The 18,182-nt window shown below is 39.8% G+C and overlaps 1 protein-coding gene across 2 annotated transcripts in view; it reads left to right on the forward strand.

Moving 5' to 3' along the window:
- Positions 1-2,346: 2,346 nt before the first annotated feature.
- Positions 2,347-18,182, forward strand: part of pax2a (paired box 2a) — a 39,115-nt gene continuing 23,279 nt past the window's right edge. The window contains exons 1-7 of one of the 2 annotated variants that reach the window (XM_086093475.1): positions 2,347-2,928; positions 4,051-4,216; positions 4,509-4,529; positions 4,788-4,985; positions 10,722-10,807; positions 12,398-12,517; positions 13,111-13,155. In XM_086093475.1, coding sequence (XP_085949601.1) covers positions 2,886-2,928; positions 4,051-4,216; positions 4,509-4,529; positions 4,788-4,985; positions 10,722-10,807; positions 12,398-12,517; positions 13,111-13,155 — 679 coding nt within the window. In that variant the 5' untranslated portion in view covers positions 2,347-2,885. The remainder of the gene's footprint in view (positions 2,929-4,050; positions 4,217-4,508; positions 4,530-4,787; positions 4,986-10,721; positions 10,808-12,397; positions 12,518-13,110; positions 13,156-18,182) is intronic. The other variant, XM_086093476.1, reaches the window with a different exon arrangement.

Here is an 18,182-nt window from a genome sequence, read left to right on the forward strand (position 1 = left end):
TAAATAAGTACAGTTCAAATAGAAAATGACAATTATGTCAAATAATATGTGCCATTATTAGTACTAGTGTTACTGTTTAACTGTGTATTACATTGAATGCAATCTGATTTGTTTAAGTCTCAATCCAAACACGATCAAATTAATTCCAAATTCAACCAAACTGCTTTAGAATATTGTGTACAACGCCGATCACGTGCCATATGACCTGCCGCATGCCCACGCCCCCTGTTTTTGTTTTTTTTTAACCCTTTGTTCTCCTGATGGATTGAGTTTTAGCGGAAGCGATTAGGGAAAGGGGTAGGTGGGGACGTAGGGAAGGGGAAGGGGTGTTTTATTCCAGCTACAGTAGGTTTCTTGACGAACTTTGACCCGACCGAGCCGCAAGTGAGGCGCCTGAACACCTTGAATGCACGAAGAGCGGAAAGCTGCTGTGTGAGCGCCATCTACAGAGCGCCTCGCGTATAGTCGCTGAGTGGATGATGATGATGATGATGATGAAGATGATGATAATGTCCTGACTCACTGCAGGCTGCCGTGAAAGACAAGAGTTTGATTTAGGGCATTTTTATTTATTTTTATTTATTCTGTTTTTCAAAACAAGTCACAATTCTGACAGTAAATAACAACACAGAGTTGTTGCATTGTATTTTTGTTCCTAATTTGTGGCCTCTGATAGAATAAAGTTCTAGACAAAATGAAGAACACAAAACGTAACATTGATTTTTTTTTTTTATGAAAATAAAAATCTTACATTTTCTTTCTTTTTTATCTGTTTCCTAAAACATGATCAATTAGAAGTGCAATGCATACTCAAGTCACTCAGAGTAAAAAAACATTTTTTTTTTTAAATGAAATTATTTTTTCTTTACAACATAAACGGATAACATGCCAATACCAATTACTTTTCAAGTAATCAAAAAAGTACTGCAAGTGTCAATATTGGTCCCATTACTTCTCCATCCATTTTGCTGGTTGCTATATTGCCTCTGACCCCCCCCCCCCCCCCCCAAGGCTTCTCAGTGCACTCACCTATACACATAATTTAATTGGAGGGGTGATATGATTTTCTTTCTTTATTTTTTCATTTTTTTTTTTCATATTCGCACAAGGATGGATCTTGCATGCCCACATCAAATATTATGAATTCTGTATGTTTCAAAGCCTACAATTCGTCATATAACTCCTAGTTAAAAGTCATTTTGACACATAACGAAAATCTTTTTTGGTTTTTTAATGAGTTTTAAACACTTTTTGGAAGCTTACATATTATGAGTGCTATTTACATATATATAAATAAATAAAAAATACAAGTTAATACAAGTCAAGTGCCATTGTTGGTCCTGTTAGTTATATATATTTTTATCCATGGGACATTATTTTTTTTAAAATTATTATTATTCTTATTTATTTATTTTGCTCACATCAATTGCATGTTATGAGTAATATTTGTTTTATTAATACAAGCACAAGAGTCACTGATGGTCCTAATAATTTTTTTTAATTTTTTATAAGCTATCACAATCAACATAAAAACAGGATTTTTTTAGAACACTTTTGATCAGGGTACTCACGTTGATTGTATATCACAAATATACTTTTTTTATGTGGATAAAATCATTAAAATGTATAAGACATTTGGTCCTATTAAATGTTTTTTTGGTTTCATTTAATGCATGGCCCTGATAGGAAAACGATACCAAATGGAATAGCTTAAATATTTTTTTATAATTTCATTACAACAAATTGCATGTAGAAATTATTTGTTGTTTTTTTTACCATAGTGAGGCCCATGATTTAAAAAAAATTGCCCCAATTTGCAATGAAGAATATAAAAATTAAAATAAACATCAAAACTATATATATATATATATTTGTTGTTTATTTAGCTTTTTTCCCCTTCTTTATTTTTAACCTTTCTGAGTTTTTCCAATGCTTCGCCATTTCGTACTGTACAGTTTGTCTTGAGAAAGCAGCACTTGAAACAATAAAAACAGCCCTTAAAAAAATAAAGTCTCATCATTTGCCATTCCGTCTCCCTCCTCTTCCTGACTGTCGGATGCTCTCGTTTGAGCTTGCATCTTTTTTTTTCCCCCCCTTCTCTCTTTTGCGTGGGCGAATCACAAAGTGTTGGAATCTATTGCCTTTGTCTGACAAGTCATCCATCTCTATGCGGAGGGGATCTGTGGGATGGAGTGATAGAAGAAGGAGGAGGAGGAAGAGGGGGGTGAAGGAGGTGAGTGTGTGTGTGTGAGGGAGGGGGGGGTGTCTGTGCGGGACTTTTAGAAACAGACACACCAGCGAGTGTGGCTTCATTCTCAACCCAAAGCTCAGGCAGGCAGGCAGGCACGGTCCATTCCGGAGGAGAGGGGGACCCGCTTGTTGTCATCTCCGCCCCCCCTCCCTGCCCCCTTTCGCCCCACGCGCCCACCCCCTTGTATTTTTTTGCCGTGTTTCTTCCCTCCGCCCCAGCCACCGGGGGGACCCCAGCACGCCGCCGCTCCACGCCGCCGCCGCCGCGCTACAAGGATTTCTCAGCTGCAGTTCGTCGGACCCGCGCGGAAAGTCCACTTCTGCTCATGCCGCAGCCGCACGCGTGGGTCATGCTCTGCACCTGACAGACCCCCACCACCAACAACAACCTGCACAGCTTATTCGTTTTCTTCTTCTTCTTTTTTTTTTCTTCGCCCCGGACGATTTATTTCCTTCTGAGAAGAAACTGAGAAGTTCTCCACGGCAGCCCGCGCGGACTTTAAATCGGCCCCACGGACTGTTTGTTTGGCGTGGGGTTTTTATTTGTCTTTTTTTTTTCTCCCCTTTGACGGCTGCTGCACCACAGAGGCGAGACGGCGACCTCAGTCGATTACCTTTCTTTGCTCTGCTATCCAATGGATATTCACTGCAAGGCAGACCCCTTCTCCGCCATGCACCGTGAGTCTTTTGAAAATATCGCAAAAAAAAAGAAAATACCGCAAAAATATCGGGGATCATTTTTAAAATGGATCAAGTTTGGTTTGCGTGGGGGGGAAAAAACACACTAAGTGTAGAATTGAATTGTTTTGGGTTTGCTTTTGGAAGCGTGTGTGATAATAATAATAATAATAATAAAAAAGATTATTATTATTATTATTATCATTATTATAAGATGTTCACATTCGCCACCATTGATTTTGTATTTTGTGCACGAATAGACAAAAGTCAAGATTCTGCTATTATTATTAGGAAATATGTGCAGAGAAATAAAAACAGGCAAACCATTTATTGACAGAATTATACAAATGTAGCAGAATTCGTTATAAATTGGGCTGAATTTAAAATGATGATGTCATTATTTTTATTTTATTTAATAATTGTGCTATTCTAAAACTGCCTTTTAGTGTGATTTGTAACCCTTAAAAAAATCAAATTAACGCCAGATCTTTCACGTTTTCTATACAAATGCTTCCTTGTGCACCAAAATACAAATTCCACTTTTAATTTAAAAAAAAAAAAAGGAAAAAATAAAGCTCTTTCGTTTCTTGATTTTATTTTATTTTTAAAGTGCAACTACTCAAATGCTCAATTTGAATACAAAGCTTTTATTACCTGTGTCATCACATTATGGAGCACCTTGTGTGTAAATGATGCCAAACAATTTCTCATTACGGTGCTAAAAAAGACACACAAAAAAAGAATTGAATTTCATGGGATATTAAAGACAAAAAAACAAAAAAAACAGAGAAGCCCCCGGCCTGCGCGTCAATTATTTATCCGCGTTTGTAATATGAGTTATCAAAGGTCATTTTAATTATTTAGCATAATCGTGCAGGGAAAATTAAACAGGTCGAAACTTAATACGGTCGACATGTGTTGCACCGACCGGCTGATCTTGGACAATATCACCTACAAGCACGACAAAAACGCTGCGAAATATATTTTACGCACGCATTTTTACGCACTTCCTTTTTACGCATAAAAAGTGCAAGGTGTGAAACGAAGGCAGGTGTGTGTGGTCCATCTTCAGGTATGTAATGTTATGCTCCCCCCTCGGTGCCGCTGTTGTGTCCCACGCAGGGCACGGCGGCGTCAACCAGCTCGGTGGGGTGTTCGTCAACGGCAGACCCCTCCCGGACGTGGTTCGGCAGAGGATCGTGGAGCTGGCCCATCAAGGGGTCCGGCCGTGTGACATCTCCAGACAGCTACGGGTCAGTCACGGCTGCGTCAGCAAAATCCTCGGCAGGTAAAAAAAAAAAAAAAAAAAAAGGATCCACGCGCAACGTGCAGTCCAAACATCAATCTTGCATCTTGCAGCTCCATTCCAACCTCAGCCATATTGTGATATATAGAAGGCAGATTTTATTTTTATTATTTTTTTTGCTTGCACACTGATTTTATTTTATTTTTTACCCACAAAGCTTTTCGAAATGGGAAACATTAAGACGTTTTTTTTTTTTGTAAATGCCTGCTTTTCTGTCAAATTCTAAACACACGTGAGCACGTGAGGTAATATTTTGAAATATATTTTTTCCCAGCTATCAGAAGGCATTTCAGAGGTATTTCAATGCACACACACTGAATGTTTGTCAGAAACATTGCTTTTTATTATTTTGTTTCGTTTTTTTTTTAAATATAGGAATAATAATATGGTGGCATGTCATGCATGCGCACTTGTTTAAACCCACTCCCACTCAGCGCCATATAAAAGTGTTTTTTTTTGTTTGTTTTTTCATTCTTAATCCACGCACTAATAATGTATTAATACAACAATACCGCCTGGATCGTTGACGATATTAAACGTGCACTGTGTGCAGGTACTACGAGACGGGCAGTATTAAACCGGGCGTGATCGGGGGGTCCAAACCGAAGGTGGCGACCCCGAAAGTTGTGGATAAGATTGCAGATTACAAGCGGCAGAACCCGACCATGTTCGCCTGGGAGATCCGGGACCGGCTACTGGCCGAGGGCGTTTGTGACAACGACACCGTGCCCAGCGTCTCCTCCATCAACAGGTAGAAGCTTATTATTATTTTCATCATTCCTCCAAATTTGGAGTCCGCACGGGTGGTCTGTAGCAGGTGCAATTCAACCCCCCCCCCCCCCCCCTCCCCTACCGCGATTGCGGGCCTCCAACAAGCAGCCAGCGTGCAGGAGGGAGACAGTGAGAGAGAGAGGGAGAAAAAAATCACATCTGTCAGGATCAAAGCCGATCGATAGGCTGTAAGCAGGTCTGCAGGCGGCGGGAAATGCCCCACAAAATGCTTGAATAGGCGGAGCGCACCCGGGACATGTCACGTGGCTGGCACGTCGTCTCTCGATTGGATCAATTGGCTACTTTTGACGCCATTGTTGTCATATTAGAATGATCGATATTATTATTATTGGAAAGACACGTTTTTAGAAATGTTGTGTGTAGACGAAAAGAGATTTTGTTCGTATCATAAATGACATTTCCTGTTATTATTAGATTTGTTACCTATATGGTTTTATATGGAATATATTGATCTTATATGTATTGTAAACTATAATAGTTGCTGGGTGCATATAGTCTTATTACAATTAGCCTACTATAAAATGTGTGTCTATAATATTTTAAAATAAACGTTATATTCATAGCTATAAGTCCTGCCATTTATTGGTCATTATTCCTATTGTTTATCCTATAAAATACTCTTTATAGGTAAAACTATATAGGCTATGTTCATTATTATGATCATATATGGTTTATTAAGATTATTGTTGGTATTATGAAATGCATGTACAATTATGCACTTTTTGATATTGTTTATATTCATTTGAGGTAGCTTCAAACATTTTTTTTTATTTTGCCGTAAAACAGTTTATTAATATTATAATTATTATTAGCATTATTATTATTATTATCAGTAGTAGTAATAGTTGTTGTTTGTATAATAGTAAAGTAGTGGGACATCTATATCTTTAAACTAATTTATACAACAAACATTTTATAATCTACTGTATGTTTGTTATGTAAAAAAGTTTATATTCCCACATAAATGTGACCTCATTGCTATATTTTCATTATTGCTACAATAGTTATATATATAATTATGCATATTTACAATATTGAATAAATTACATTTATTTTATGTAGCCTAAAATGTTTTTTTTATTCCTACCATAAATTGATCCTTATCCTTTTATTTCTTATTAATGTAAACAAATGCTACTCATTCAATGATAATTATAATGTTTTGTTGAAAAAAAAAAAAACGCACCTTAAGATCATTCCTATTCCTACCATAAATGGTCTAAAGTGTCTTAAGAGCGAGTGTGATGACGTTGGTGGCGGTGATAGGAGGGGGGGGGGAAGTGCCCTTGGAGGAGTGTTGAACTTTGGTTAGGAGCCACTGTTCCAGAGAGCTGGTCATCGGCATTACATTTTAATGAGCTGAGGAGAGTCTCACAACATGGCCAACTAAAGGTAGAAGGAAGCAGAGAGAGAGAGAGAGATTGAGAGAGAGAGAGAGAGAGAGAGAGAGAGAGAGAGAGAGAGAGAGAGAGAGAGAGAGAGAGCAAAAGAGAGAGAGTCTCCATTACAGTATATATATGTACTGTATTTTTGTTTTCTGCGCATGTGGGCAGTATGTTTTTGGGCCGTATTTGTTTTTTTTATCCGACTTTTGAACATGCATGGCGAGCTCGATGAAATGTTCGGTTAGCTTTGCAGTTTTTGTTGCGTGTGCGTGCGAGTGTGTGTGTGTGTGACCTGTTGCTTGTTGCTGCTAAAATAGGCTTGACTTTTAAACATGCTCGTATTAATAATTTACAGTATGTTTTTTTCTAACTTGCCGCAATCTCTTATAATAGCTGCTGATGTAAAAACAAAACAAAACAAAAAAAAAAACAAGTGAGTGAGTTTCCCCAGCGTGCAGTTGTGAGGTTGTTTGTTTAGCGATCGTGCAAAGGAGGCAGCAGAGAGTCGGTGGTCCTTGCGGTCGAAGGGGGGCTGACCTCTGCTCTCCTGACTGAAGACATCCCGGCTTCAAACACACATTTTCCCGCCGTGAATTATTAAAGATGACAACCGGGCCGCGTTGCATTCTGTTACGTGCGGCTGAAAAAAAAAAAAAGCGACTTTCAGTCTTATTGATCCCTATTTTAATATTTCTTCTGGGGATTTTCCCTCTTTCCACATCAGCCCCAAACACAAAAGTCGTTAATTCGCCCCTTCCAGAATTGCTTATTCAATAGCGACAACACGGAGTGGAAAACAAAGTCCTTGGATTTATGAGTCTCCCCCGAGCCATGCGGTCAGATAACCGTTGTGGTGAGATGTTAGAAATTCAAATAAAATATTGATGTGTGTTTTCTGGTGGAGGCTGCGGGGCCTTTTGTGGCGGACGGGGGGACACATGAGACACATGAAAAGAGTAAATAACCCCCCCCACCCCCATGAGGATGTTAACCCCTCGCTAGCCGGACCCCCCCCCCCCCCCCCCCCCCACAACACACACACCTCGCCTCATTCGCACCCTGTAATTCTCTTTTGTCACACCTGTCGGGCCCGGGCGCGGGATTCCCGACGCCGACTGTTATTCAATGATCTCATGCTCGCGTGTCAATCAAAAAGATTATCACGGTCACGGTGCGATGTAATGCGATCGGCGTTGACAAAAGAGCTTGTGCAAATCCTGGCGTAAATGTGTGTTTGCCTAAAAGAATTACAGCAATCCTCGTATTAGGCTTGTACGAAAAGCCGGGCGAATCGTCGGCGTGGCCTCGGAGGAGGACGACGGAGGGGCCGAAAAGAGAAAAAAATAGACAGTCGCGAGGTGAGCGGGAAACAGATTGAGCTGAGACGGCAGACGGCAGTTATGCTACCAAGAAACGACTTTGATATTCTTCAGGGTGCTCCGAAAGATTCAATACAGATACAATTCCTTTTTTTTCTACGTTGTTCGAGGTTCATTCAGACAGACAGACGTGAGGTCAAGCCAAGTGTCGTAAAAATTGCAGCCCGGTAAGACGCGAGCTACAATTCAGCGGCAGTTTGAGAAGCTTTACGAAGTCAAATGTATGCTTTCCATGGCAAGTTTCTCAAAATAGGATTTCTCAGTGAAAAAGCCGAAAACCGAACTCCCAGAGAAGGCAGTTGTGCAAAGTAATGGAAAGTTTATCCAGTGGAAGAAATCATCAACAAACGAATCGACTGAGTGGATTTTGTCGTATGCAGCTCGTTCAAATGCTTCGATTATGACACTTAAAGTAGAAGTCAACCTTAAAAATGTCTTGACAATAATATGTTATATGAGACCTCACGAGTCGAAACATGACATTCTGATTAATATTACATTTGTGGAATATGAGTTATGAAGCAAAATCCAGCCATATTTATCCACCTCGGGCGGCCATTTTGCCCTTTACTGCCGCGTGAAGATGACATCAAAGTTGCTCAGGCAACGACCAATCACAGCTCACCAATTTTCTGAAGCTGAGCTGTGATTGGCTGTTACCTGAAACCTGAGCAAAACTGATGTCATCTTCAGTCGACAGTGGATAAAAAGGGCTGGATTTTGCTGCTTAGCTCATATTACACTAACAAAATATTAACCAAAATACCGTATTTAGACTCGTGGGGTTGCATAGAACATATTATTGTCAAAAAAAAAATTGGGGGGGGGGGGTTGACTTACCTTTTAACAATCTGTATTGAGTGCTAAATAAAATTCTTCCAGTGTAACTCTCCACAATGACTTTACCCAGCTTTGCGAGAATGCCTGCTCTAGAAGTTCGGCGTTTTCATTAGTGGTGCTAGTAAGAGGCCTTCTGCTGTGTGGTTCATTAAAAAACAGATCTTGATTCAAGAAACCTGCCCCGGATGATGTAAGCTTCTCAAACTGGACCTGAATTATGGTCAGGGACAAAAAATAATAATCTTGCCTGTTAGCAATTTTGCAATGTCGCGCCAATGTCGACTGGCCAGGGAACGATATGCTTACAAAAACTGCAAAGCTAAGCAGTCAAATCCTGAAAAGGAAAGTTGCAACAGTACATCAAAGAAAGTGCTTTGGTTTTTAAGAGTCCTGACTAAATCCACATCCCTACTTTTTGAGATTTTGGACTATTTACAATCATACCATCCCAGTTAACATGTGTTAACTTTTTTTCAAGGCTTTTCGAAAGATTGATTTAAGGCATTTTAATGCCAATCGTTTTTAGATTCATAGATTCATTGCCTTTTAAGACTTTTTTACCTGAAAAGGACATTTTACTAATTTAGCCATTTCCAGCAGTAAAAAGTTCATATTTGGTCTATCATGAGCCGTGCTGAGCCGCGATTGGTTGTTAATGTTACCTGAACCCCCAACAGTGATGTCATTTTCAATCGACAGCAAGTGGGAAAATGTGTTTTTAAAGGGATGCTTGACTCATTGAACCATTTTTAGCAGCAAAAAGTTAATATTTTATCCAGAAAGAATTTGATAACTTCAATATTTTTCATGTAAAATTAATACCTAAACACATTTTTACATTTGCTGTCAATTGAAGGTGACATCGCCTGTGCTGAGGAAGTAGGTAACGACTAATCATGGCTCACCTGATTTTCTGGGTTTGGTCAGCAAACTGAGCCATGATTGGTCGTTACCTACTTCCTCAGCACAGGTGATGTCATCTTCAGCCGACAGCAAGTGGGAACATTACTTTTAAAGGTATTAATTGTACATGAACAATAATGAAGTTATCAAATTCATTCTGAACAAAATATTAACTTTTTACTGCTGAAAATGGTTCAATGAGTCAAGTATCCCTTTAAGACTTTTTTTTTGTTTTTTTACCTCAAAGGGACACTAAATCAGTAAAGTATGCCTTTAAGGTAAAAACGTGTTTAAGGGATACTTTTCAGCAGTAAAAAGTTCATATTTGGTCTATCATGAGCTGTGCTAAGCCGTGATTGGTTGTTACCTGAGCCCTTAACAGTGATGTCATTTTCAGTCGACAAATGTGTTTTTAAAGGTGTTAATTGTACCAGAAAAATAACGACGCTATCAAACTCACGATAGACAAAATATTAACGTTTTACTGCTGAAAATATCAAAAATTAGTCAAGTATCCCTTTACAAAGTAATTCGCGAAATTCAGGCAATCAACAAGACCCGCATCGTCATCGGTGGGCCGCAATCGTTTCCCCGGCCACACTTTGGAACACCCTTTGGTCTAGCAAGTAGATATGATAGAAATGGATGTGGGTGGGAGAGAGGAAAAGAGTCAGCCGGGGAGGGAGATTATTAGAGTTGGCCAGGTAGAGTCAGTGAAGCTGATCATTGAGGTGAATTGATGTGATTTCATGCTTTGTTTGCAAGATCATTCAGACCAAAGTGCAATGAAGACTTTCCCGCCACATCACATCGTCCCGCTGGGTGTGTGCGGGGACGGACTCGATCATATTTCGGAGCTCAGAATCCGGCTAGATTGAAAGCCCGTTCGCCGGAGGAGAGGGGGGGGGGGGCGACTCCCGTTCAGCTTCACACACAAACCCAGGGATTGGCCTAAAACCCAGAGATTGTCTATTTGGAGCGCGAATGGGGAGGATACGAGCGGGGCCCTCGGACCGCGGCGCGCTTTCACATGCACGGGGCCTAAGTGGACATGATGAGCTGTGTTTAAAGCGTCCCGGGGCGGCCCGGCCTGCTGTGAAATCTCCACGCTCGGGAGGCGGCATTGATTGATCTTGAATGTGTGTGTGTGTGTGTGTGTGTGCGTGCGTGTGTTGTTCACTTTACCAGGATTATTCGCACCAAAGTCCAGCAGCAGTTTCACCCATCCCCTGATGGTTCTGTCACGCCGCTCTCCACGCCAGGACACACCATAGGTGAGAGTTTGGACTTTATGGAATGAACAAAAAAAGCATGGTTAATAATGACACTGCGTTGGGATCATTCATTCGTGACACTCCCTAAACACGGTTTACTTTTTTTAATCTGACTTTTTAATTAACGATAGAAAAATCCTTATCACTTAATTGGGATTTTTCATGGACTACCTATGTCGTCTATTATATAAAAAATACTGTGTTCAGAATCATTCATTCCATTCTCTATCATTATGGATTATTAATGGTTATTTTAGTGAACAATTTGGGTGAATTTATTCAAATTAAAAATCATTTACTCATTCCTTACTCCCAAATCACTATGCAGTGGATTCCCACTATTCGCAGGCCAATGAAAAGTAACATCCACATATAATTGACAGCCATTACCCCCCAAAAAAAAATATTGAATAATGCTGCCTTCATGTGGTATCGAAATTATGGTAAATACCAAATGTCGAGTAGAAAATTGCACGTGAACGCCCCCTCATGTCGTATTTTCTACTGGACAACTGGGAATTAATTTTGATTTCAGAGTTGAGAGAACTATTCAAGTTTCAACATGGCGGAGAGCGCCGAAGGATTTGTGAATGGCAAAAAAATGATTAACACTTATAAGGCCGTTAACGTCCGCTAGCACAGCAGGTTGTTTTAGAATCTACACAATTACGTAGCATACACAATTTTGCTAGAACAACAAAATCACATGAACAGAACTCGGTCGTAAGTCGGAGTTTCCGAGTGGTAAGGTCCATCTTTCCCATAGCATGTGAAGGCACTGTAAATGGAGATTATACCAATAACAATTTTAAAAGAAAAACTTGGGCTGGCTTCTCCCCAAAAATGAAAAATTAAAGTAAATATATATTTTTTTAAACACACACACACAACATTGGGAAAAAAAATTTTTTTAAGAGGCCTTTTTAATGACTATCAACTATTAAAACCGTTGGGTGAATAACAACCCAATTTGGGTAAAACAAATAAAAATCGGACCGACCACTCACTTGGGTCAATTTGACCCAATTTTTAGTTTGTTGTGTACAAATCAACAAATTTTTCCGAACAAAACGTCGCCCCATAATTTTAAATATCGATTTTTTGTGGGGAGGGTAAAATGGACCCAACTGGTTTATATATATATATATATATATACAGTTTTAAAGATGTAAAGTTCACTATATAATAGTTATATAGTGTTAATATATTTTTATATGTTGGACTATGTAGCTTAGCAAACCTAAAACAAAGCGAATTACACGTTTTTAAAGCACAATTTTGCATTAGGGAAGTCTGCTAGCTTCATGCTAACATACAATGTAAAACACCATAAATGGGCTAATGATGAGCATCGGTGTTATAACTTTCTTAAGAGAAATATTTGAACACAAATGGTGAAAATGTAGACAATATAACAATTCTCGTAAATTATTTATCATTTGCAGATTTTTTTTTTTTTTACTGCAGCTTACTGAGCAGTTGTCTTCTATATGTTGATCACATTTATTGAAATAAAACATTAGTATTCCATTTGATCTAGTGAATCGGGAGGCATTCCCAACCCAGCCTTACTAAAGTTTTGTCTATCAGTGCCCAGCACAGCCTCCCCACCTGTGACCAGCGCCTCCAACGATCCCGTAGGATCCTACTCCATCAACGGCATCCTGGGAATCCCCCGCTCCAACGGCGAGAAGAGGAAACGAGATGAAGGTGAGGAAAAGAGGACGCGCGCCATCTTTTCGAATTCCCTCTCTTTGCCTCCTCGTCTGTTTGTCTGCAGTTTTTTTTTTTTGTGAAAGACGGCATTTATGACAGCGAGTACGTTTCCAAGTGGCGTCTCCGGTGACTTGTTATGTTGTATATCAGGCAGGGCCTTGCGATTCAATCAAGCTTTTTTTTGATGCCCTGTGTTTTACCACGCATCTCTATTTTAGACCACCCTCAACTGTCAAACATCAGCAATTCATTTCGTTATTTTTAGACAACAGCTTATGCCGCATTTTAACACAACTTGCCAGTTTGGCAAAGAAAAAACACGCGCTGAAACGTTCAAAGATTAAGCGCAAGGCAAACCGGTCCGAGCCAGATTTTCTCAATGTGGACACACACTGCCCGAGGGCTAATAGATTATTGGACGTGCAAACAATTGGCTTTTTTAATGCCTGTGAATTAACATGTCCCCAGTGGAGACCCGAACAGGTGTAGCAACAGAGCGATGTCGAGCGTGTGCGTTTGTGTGTGTGTGTGTCAACATTTTCTGAAGAGCGTTTCATTTAAAGCATTTTATGTTTCTGTCTCTTTAGTTCTGTGGACTGGCAACCACTTGGACGGGAGGAAAATAGGACATTGTAAGTTGAAGCTACCTCTCTTTTTTTTTTGAAGGGGCGGGGGGGGGGGGGGGTTAATCAGATCACTGGACTTGATGTTCTTGCTGTTTTTTTTTCTTTCAAGGAATGAATTAACTGAGCTCAAATGAATGGGAATGGGTACATTGCATGTATTAATGGAATGCTGGTCAATATAATTCAGACTTGGGTGATTAAGCAATTGTGCATTTCCACAAATGGTGCATAGTGTTAATGAGTGAAATTGCCCGCAAATGATTAGTGTTATGTTACGTGTTCGGCTGCGTGCATGTTTTTTACTTTAAACAAGAAAATGGCGTCAGGATGAAAATCACCAGGTGATGACGGTTTCACAACTGAGTGGTATTCATTTCAAATGAGGAAAATGATCATAAGATGAACTTTAGCAGCGTGTTTTGAGGGACCAGGGTCAAAGGTGGATGTATTTTTAGATTTGCGCAGGCATATATGTTTGAAATAAGCGTGACAATTTGCACGAGGCACCCCCCCGAATGCGCTTCACCCAGCGAACATGGTGACATTTAAAGGAATTTGCAATTCTGCAGAGAGGAAGCTATTAATTCACAAATTAACACCCCCCCCCCCCCCTTTTCCCTCAATCTATCGTGGATGTGCAAGCTATCGAAAAGACAAAAGAAATAGCCTTAAGGGGAGGAGAGGGAAAGAAAAAGAGAGTCTCAACCCTATCTGCGGAGAGATTGGTTTGCATGTCTGCGAGCAGCGATACCAATTACGACAACGCTGGGAAGAAGGTGTCCTTTAGCCCCCGCCGCCAGCGCCGCCAGCGCCGCCGCAGCCGCCACTCCGCTCCAAATCTATCCATAGCCAGATTTATTTGTGTATCTCATTACAGGAAATGGAATGTTGCTCCTTGCCAAATGCATTAAAAGCGAAGTAGGGAAATTAGCCCGTTGTACTCGCGCGCTCTCGCTCTCAGTCATTTAAACCTGCCTTGGGAGTGGATGCCAAGAGGATTAGGTGACAACTGCTGTGCCATTGTCACACGTGTCCTGTCGTGGGTACACTTCCAGGGGCTCGTTTCAAAGGATTACTACATGTGGATTTCTATATAGTGGGCATTCATATAAAATAGAGTCATCGGAAATCTTCTATTACTAGTGGAACCCTAAAAGTACAGTTCAGTTGTATTTAACTTTGTAGTAGGGTTAGACCAAATATCAGGTGGGCCGATTATCAGTGCTGATATTTGGCCTTTTGACGAATATCAGTAGCTAATAGCCTTTAAAAATAAAAAATAAAAAATAAATTTAAAACTGTGTTAATCCGTGGGAACTATAAAATGTTCAGTTCATTTCATAAAAGATGCTGATGGCCTTGGGAACTCTTTGCACCTTTTGTTTTTGGTTGAAATTAACACAAAGATACATGAAAGTTTAATATTTCAGTTATTTTGCAATTATGGAAAAAAATTATTTACTGTCGATATCTAAAGGAGCTACCGTATTTACTTCTTAAGTTTTCATTTAACTTTTCAAGACATAGAATTCTTAGAATTGTTAAACAAATATGTCTATTTTCTAAGATTTAAAAAAAAAAAAGTTGTTCAATATATATATATACGCTTTAAGACATTTCAACAAAGTCCGGAGTTCTGACACCAGTATTTTTTTTTCTATTTACTGAAAATGAATATTTTCTCCAAACATTGGTTATCGGCCTCCTTCACTATTATTAATTGGTATCTATATCAACCCAGGGAAAAAAAACATATCGGACTATCTTTACTTTACTAGTAAGTTTTTTAGAACTACTAGTATTCAAACATTCATTAGGTACAATTTGTATATAACTTTTAGGTGAAGTTTAAAAGCAAAAATAAAATAAAAAATAAAACAATCACTTTTTTTGCCATATTCGTTAACAGTAGTACTTGATAAATATTATCTGTGCAAAAAATCATCTGTCTTTAGCTCCACTTTGTGCTCCTAAATTGATGCGAGCAAACTATGTGCCTGAGGAAAAACAAACCAACACTGCGTTATGAAAAAGTCACTTTTCTGGAGTAGCAAGGTCACAGGTCAGTGAGAGGTTGTGTGGACTATATAGTTATGTGTGGCTATACTTTATAGTTTACTAAAACGTCAATGAAAAATCTCTGTATATTCATTATGGATAGTATGTAGAGTGTTTTTTTATGTATGGAATGTGTAAATGACGGAATTTTCATTTAGTGGACCTGGATAAGTTTCCTAAAAAGTCAACAAAAAATACCTACGTAGTCATCAGGGAGTCAAGAATGAGTGAATTATTCCAACTTATTATATATTTCAGAGGACATTCCCTAAAAAGTTGCCTCAAAATTGTTATCTGGTAATTATGGCGTAGGGAATGACTGAATGATTCCGAACACAGTTGCTACAGTATGTCGCAGGTTGATGACATCATTGCTCAACAACAACAACAACATTAGTCATTCACTTGCTGTATTGGCCCAATGCATCATGGGATGTACAGTGATACCTTGACTTTGTAGTTTTTCCAAGTTACCAACTAAGAAAGTGACAAATGCTGTGCATTTGTGTCTTGTGGTGCGCTTCCAGCGGCTCATATAAAGTTGGGAGCTCATTAAAAACGCGAGACAGCTTGATGTAGATTTACCTTCGACTCCAGTACTTGGGGCCAGGGCGGGTTGATGTGACCTCAGGTTTGGCTCGGCTCACATCCAGAATGGAGTCCAGCGGAGCTCTCGGGAGGACAGGCCAGTCGGGAGCTACAGTGATAAATCAGAGAGAGAACAAAGGTCATAACTTGCGATTGTAGCACGGGTGCAGAGGAAGCTGATGAGAAAAATGAAAATACGGCCTGGCGGGGTTGTTAAGTCGTGACATAAAAGCAGGAGACTGTATGCAGGAGCCAAGCCCAACTGATTACAGGGGTCTGTGTTTTGATTTGTTCGCATGCGATATTGGGCCGTGTCGAAATGATTGTGCGGCGTGTGTAGCTTTTAACACACGCGACCCGCCGGCCGAGTTTAAATCAGTTAGCGTGTGGCTTTTAACCTGAGCCTCCGCTGGTTGGCTAGCCAAGCCAGTCCGTGACAATGAGTCAATAGCGCAGCGCTTTGGAAAATAAATGCACCCACGGCAAAAGAGAAATAAATAGCATCATGAGTGCCACGATGGGAAGGCGGGAGGGGGGTGGGGGGTCGGAAGAGAGAGAGAGAGAAGGCGCAGGTATGAGAGGGTCCGCAGAGCGTAACATGGAGACAAGAAGCGGCCACCGCGTTAGAAGAGGACACAAAAGGGTGTCCCCCTCCTCCCGCTTCTTCTTATCAACGTCGTCTTATTTGCGGGGTCCTTGCGCGTGTTAACCATTTGCATTCACAACACGGCTTGTCGCGACGCAGTTGTAAACAGTGGCACCCTTTACGATACAAACGCACATAAATGTATATATCTTCATATACGGAGAGGCAATTCGCTGGATGGAGAAGGAATCATGTCAGGGAAAAGTCAATTATGGGCAGCGACGCTGAGAATTAATGGAGCGGCGCATTACTCAGCTTGAGGAGGGAGAAAAAGGCGAGGGGAATAATTATGTTTCCACAAAAAACTCTAAAATGCTAAACGGCGGGCTGGTTCTGGAGAGCCGAGCAAATGAGAAGTCGTATAAAAGCAGGACAGGACAGGGGTGCGCTACATAACTGTCTGCATGGGAAATTTTAATTTCCTAATTAAAGCCCCTGTAAGGTAAAAATAAATGAATCTTTAAATGAACATTTTTTTTTTAGGTTTCAATGATGTCAGTTTGATTGTATGTTGCATAGTGTTGAAAATGAACAAGATTGACCAACAACAGTGAGGACTTTGGGATTTGCTGGATTAGACTGATTCGCTGTGGCGACCCCCTGAAGAAGAAGACGTTGCGGGTGGCGGTGTGCATGGATCGTCGCAGGGCTCTTTATGGCACGGCAACTCCACGAGAGGCGCTAGCCAGCAGCTAGCTCACAAGCTAACAGACGGGCAGCAGGCTAATGATACTGAGCTGTAGTGTTCATTTCGTCAAAACACACATTTTTTACTGCAATAAAACTAGACTAGACTAAAACCCTCATTAATAAACAAAAACTGTGACTAAATCAGTATGCATTTTCGTCGGCTAATGAAAACGAGAGGAAAATGTACTTCACTTAATAAAACTTGGACTAAAATCTATGTGCATTTTAGTTCATAAACAAAGATGATTTTTTTTTTTTTGTAAAATCCTGTTTCTGCTAATCTGTCACTGTGACACTGTCAAATCTGCAGCTAACGAGTGCAACATGCACAAACACGGGACAAACGGGATGGATTCAAGGTGAAAAAAAAAGAAAAAGAAAGAAGTAAATTATAGTTATAATGTAACATTAATCCAACGGCTATAATGTTCCAACAATAATGTTAATCCAACCGCTAACTAATACTAACTAAACTAACTAACTAACTTGTTAGCTCATAGCATGGAGCCATAGTATAGCCACTTGTTGATAATACTGAATACAAAATACAAAAAGATGAGAAAATTTAATGAGAAATAGATACGAAATGTTCAACATTATTTTCAGAGAAAAAATCTATAGGGGTAAAATGATCGTCATGACTAAAACTCAACAAAAATTTTACAGTTTTTGTTGACTAAAACTAGATGAATAAAATTATGTTTTCTTGGACTAAAATAAAGACTAAATTGCTAGATTTATAGTCGACTAAAAGTTGACTAAATAAAAACAGGATGAGGTTGACTAACTATGATAAAAAATTAATAAGTGGGATTGAAACTGGACTAAAACTGAGACTTAATTTAAAAATACCCGATAAAATTAGCACTACTGAGCTGTTGTGTAAATTGTTGTAAAGGCATAGCTAGCTAGTATAGGCATAGCTAGCTAGCTAGCTAGCTAGCTAACGGCATGCTGTAGTCATAGAAATCAGCCCAGTAATAAGGTGCTCAATTTCTTACATTACTGGGAGACAGGGGGACTCATGTTGGATGATAAAATGTGTCACTGG

Source organism: Leptonotus elevatus, chromosome 13, assembly GCF_054856555.1.
Source record: "Leptonotus elevatus isolate MCC_2025b chromosome 13, RoL_Lele_1.0, whole genome shotgun sequence".
Taxonomy (NCBI): Eukaryota; Metazoa; Chordata; class Actinopteri; order Syngnathiformes; family Syngnathidae; genus Leptonotus; species Leptonotus elevatus.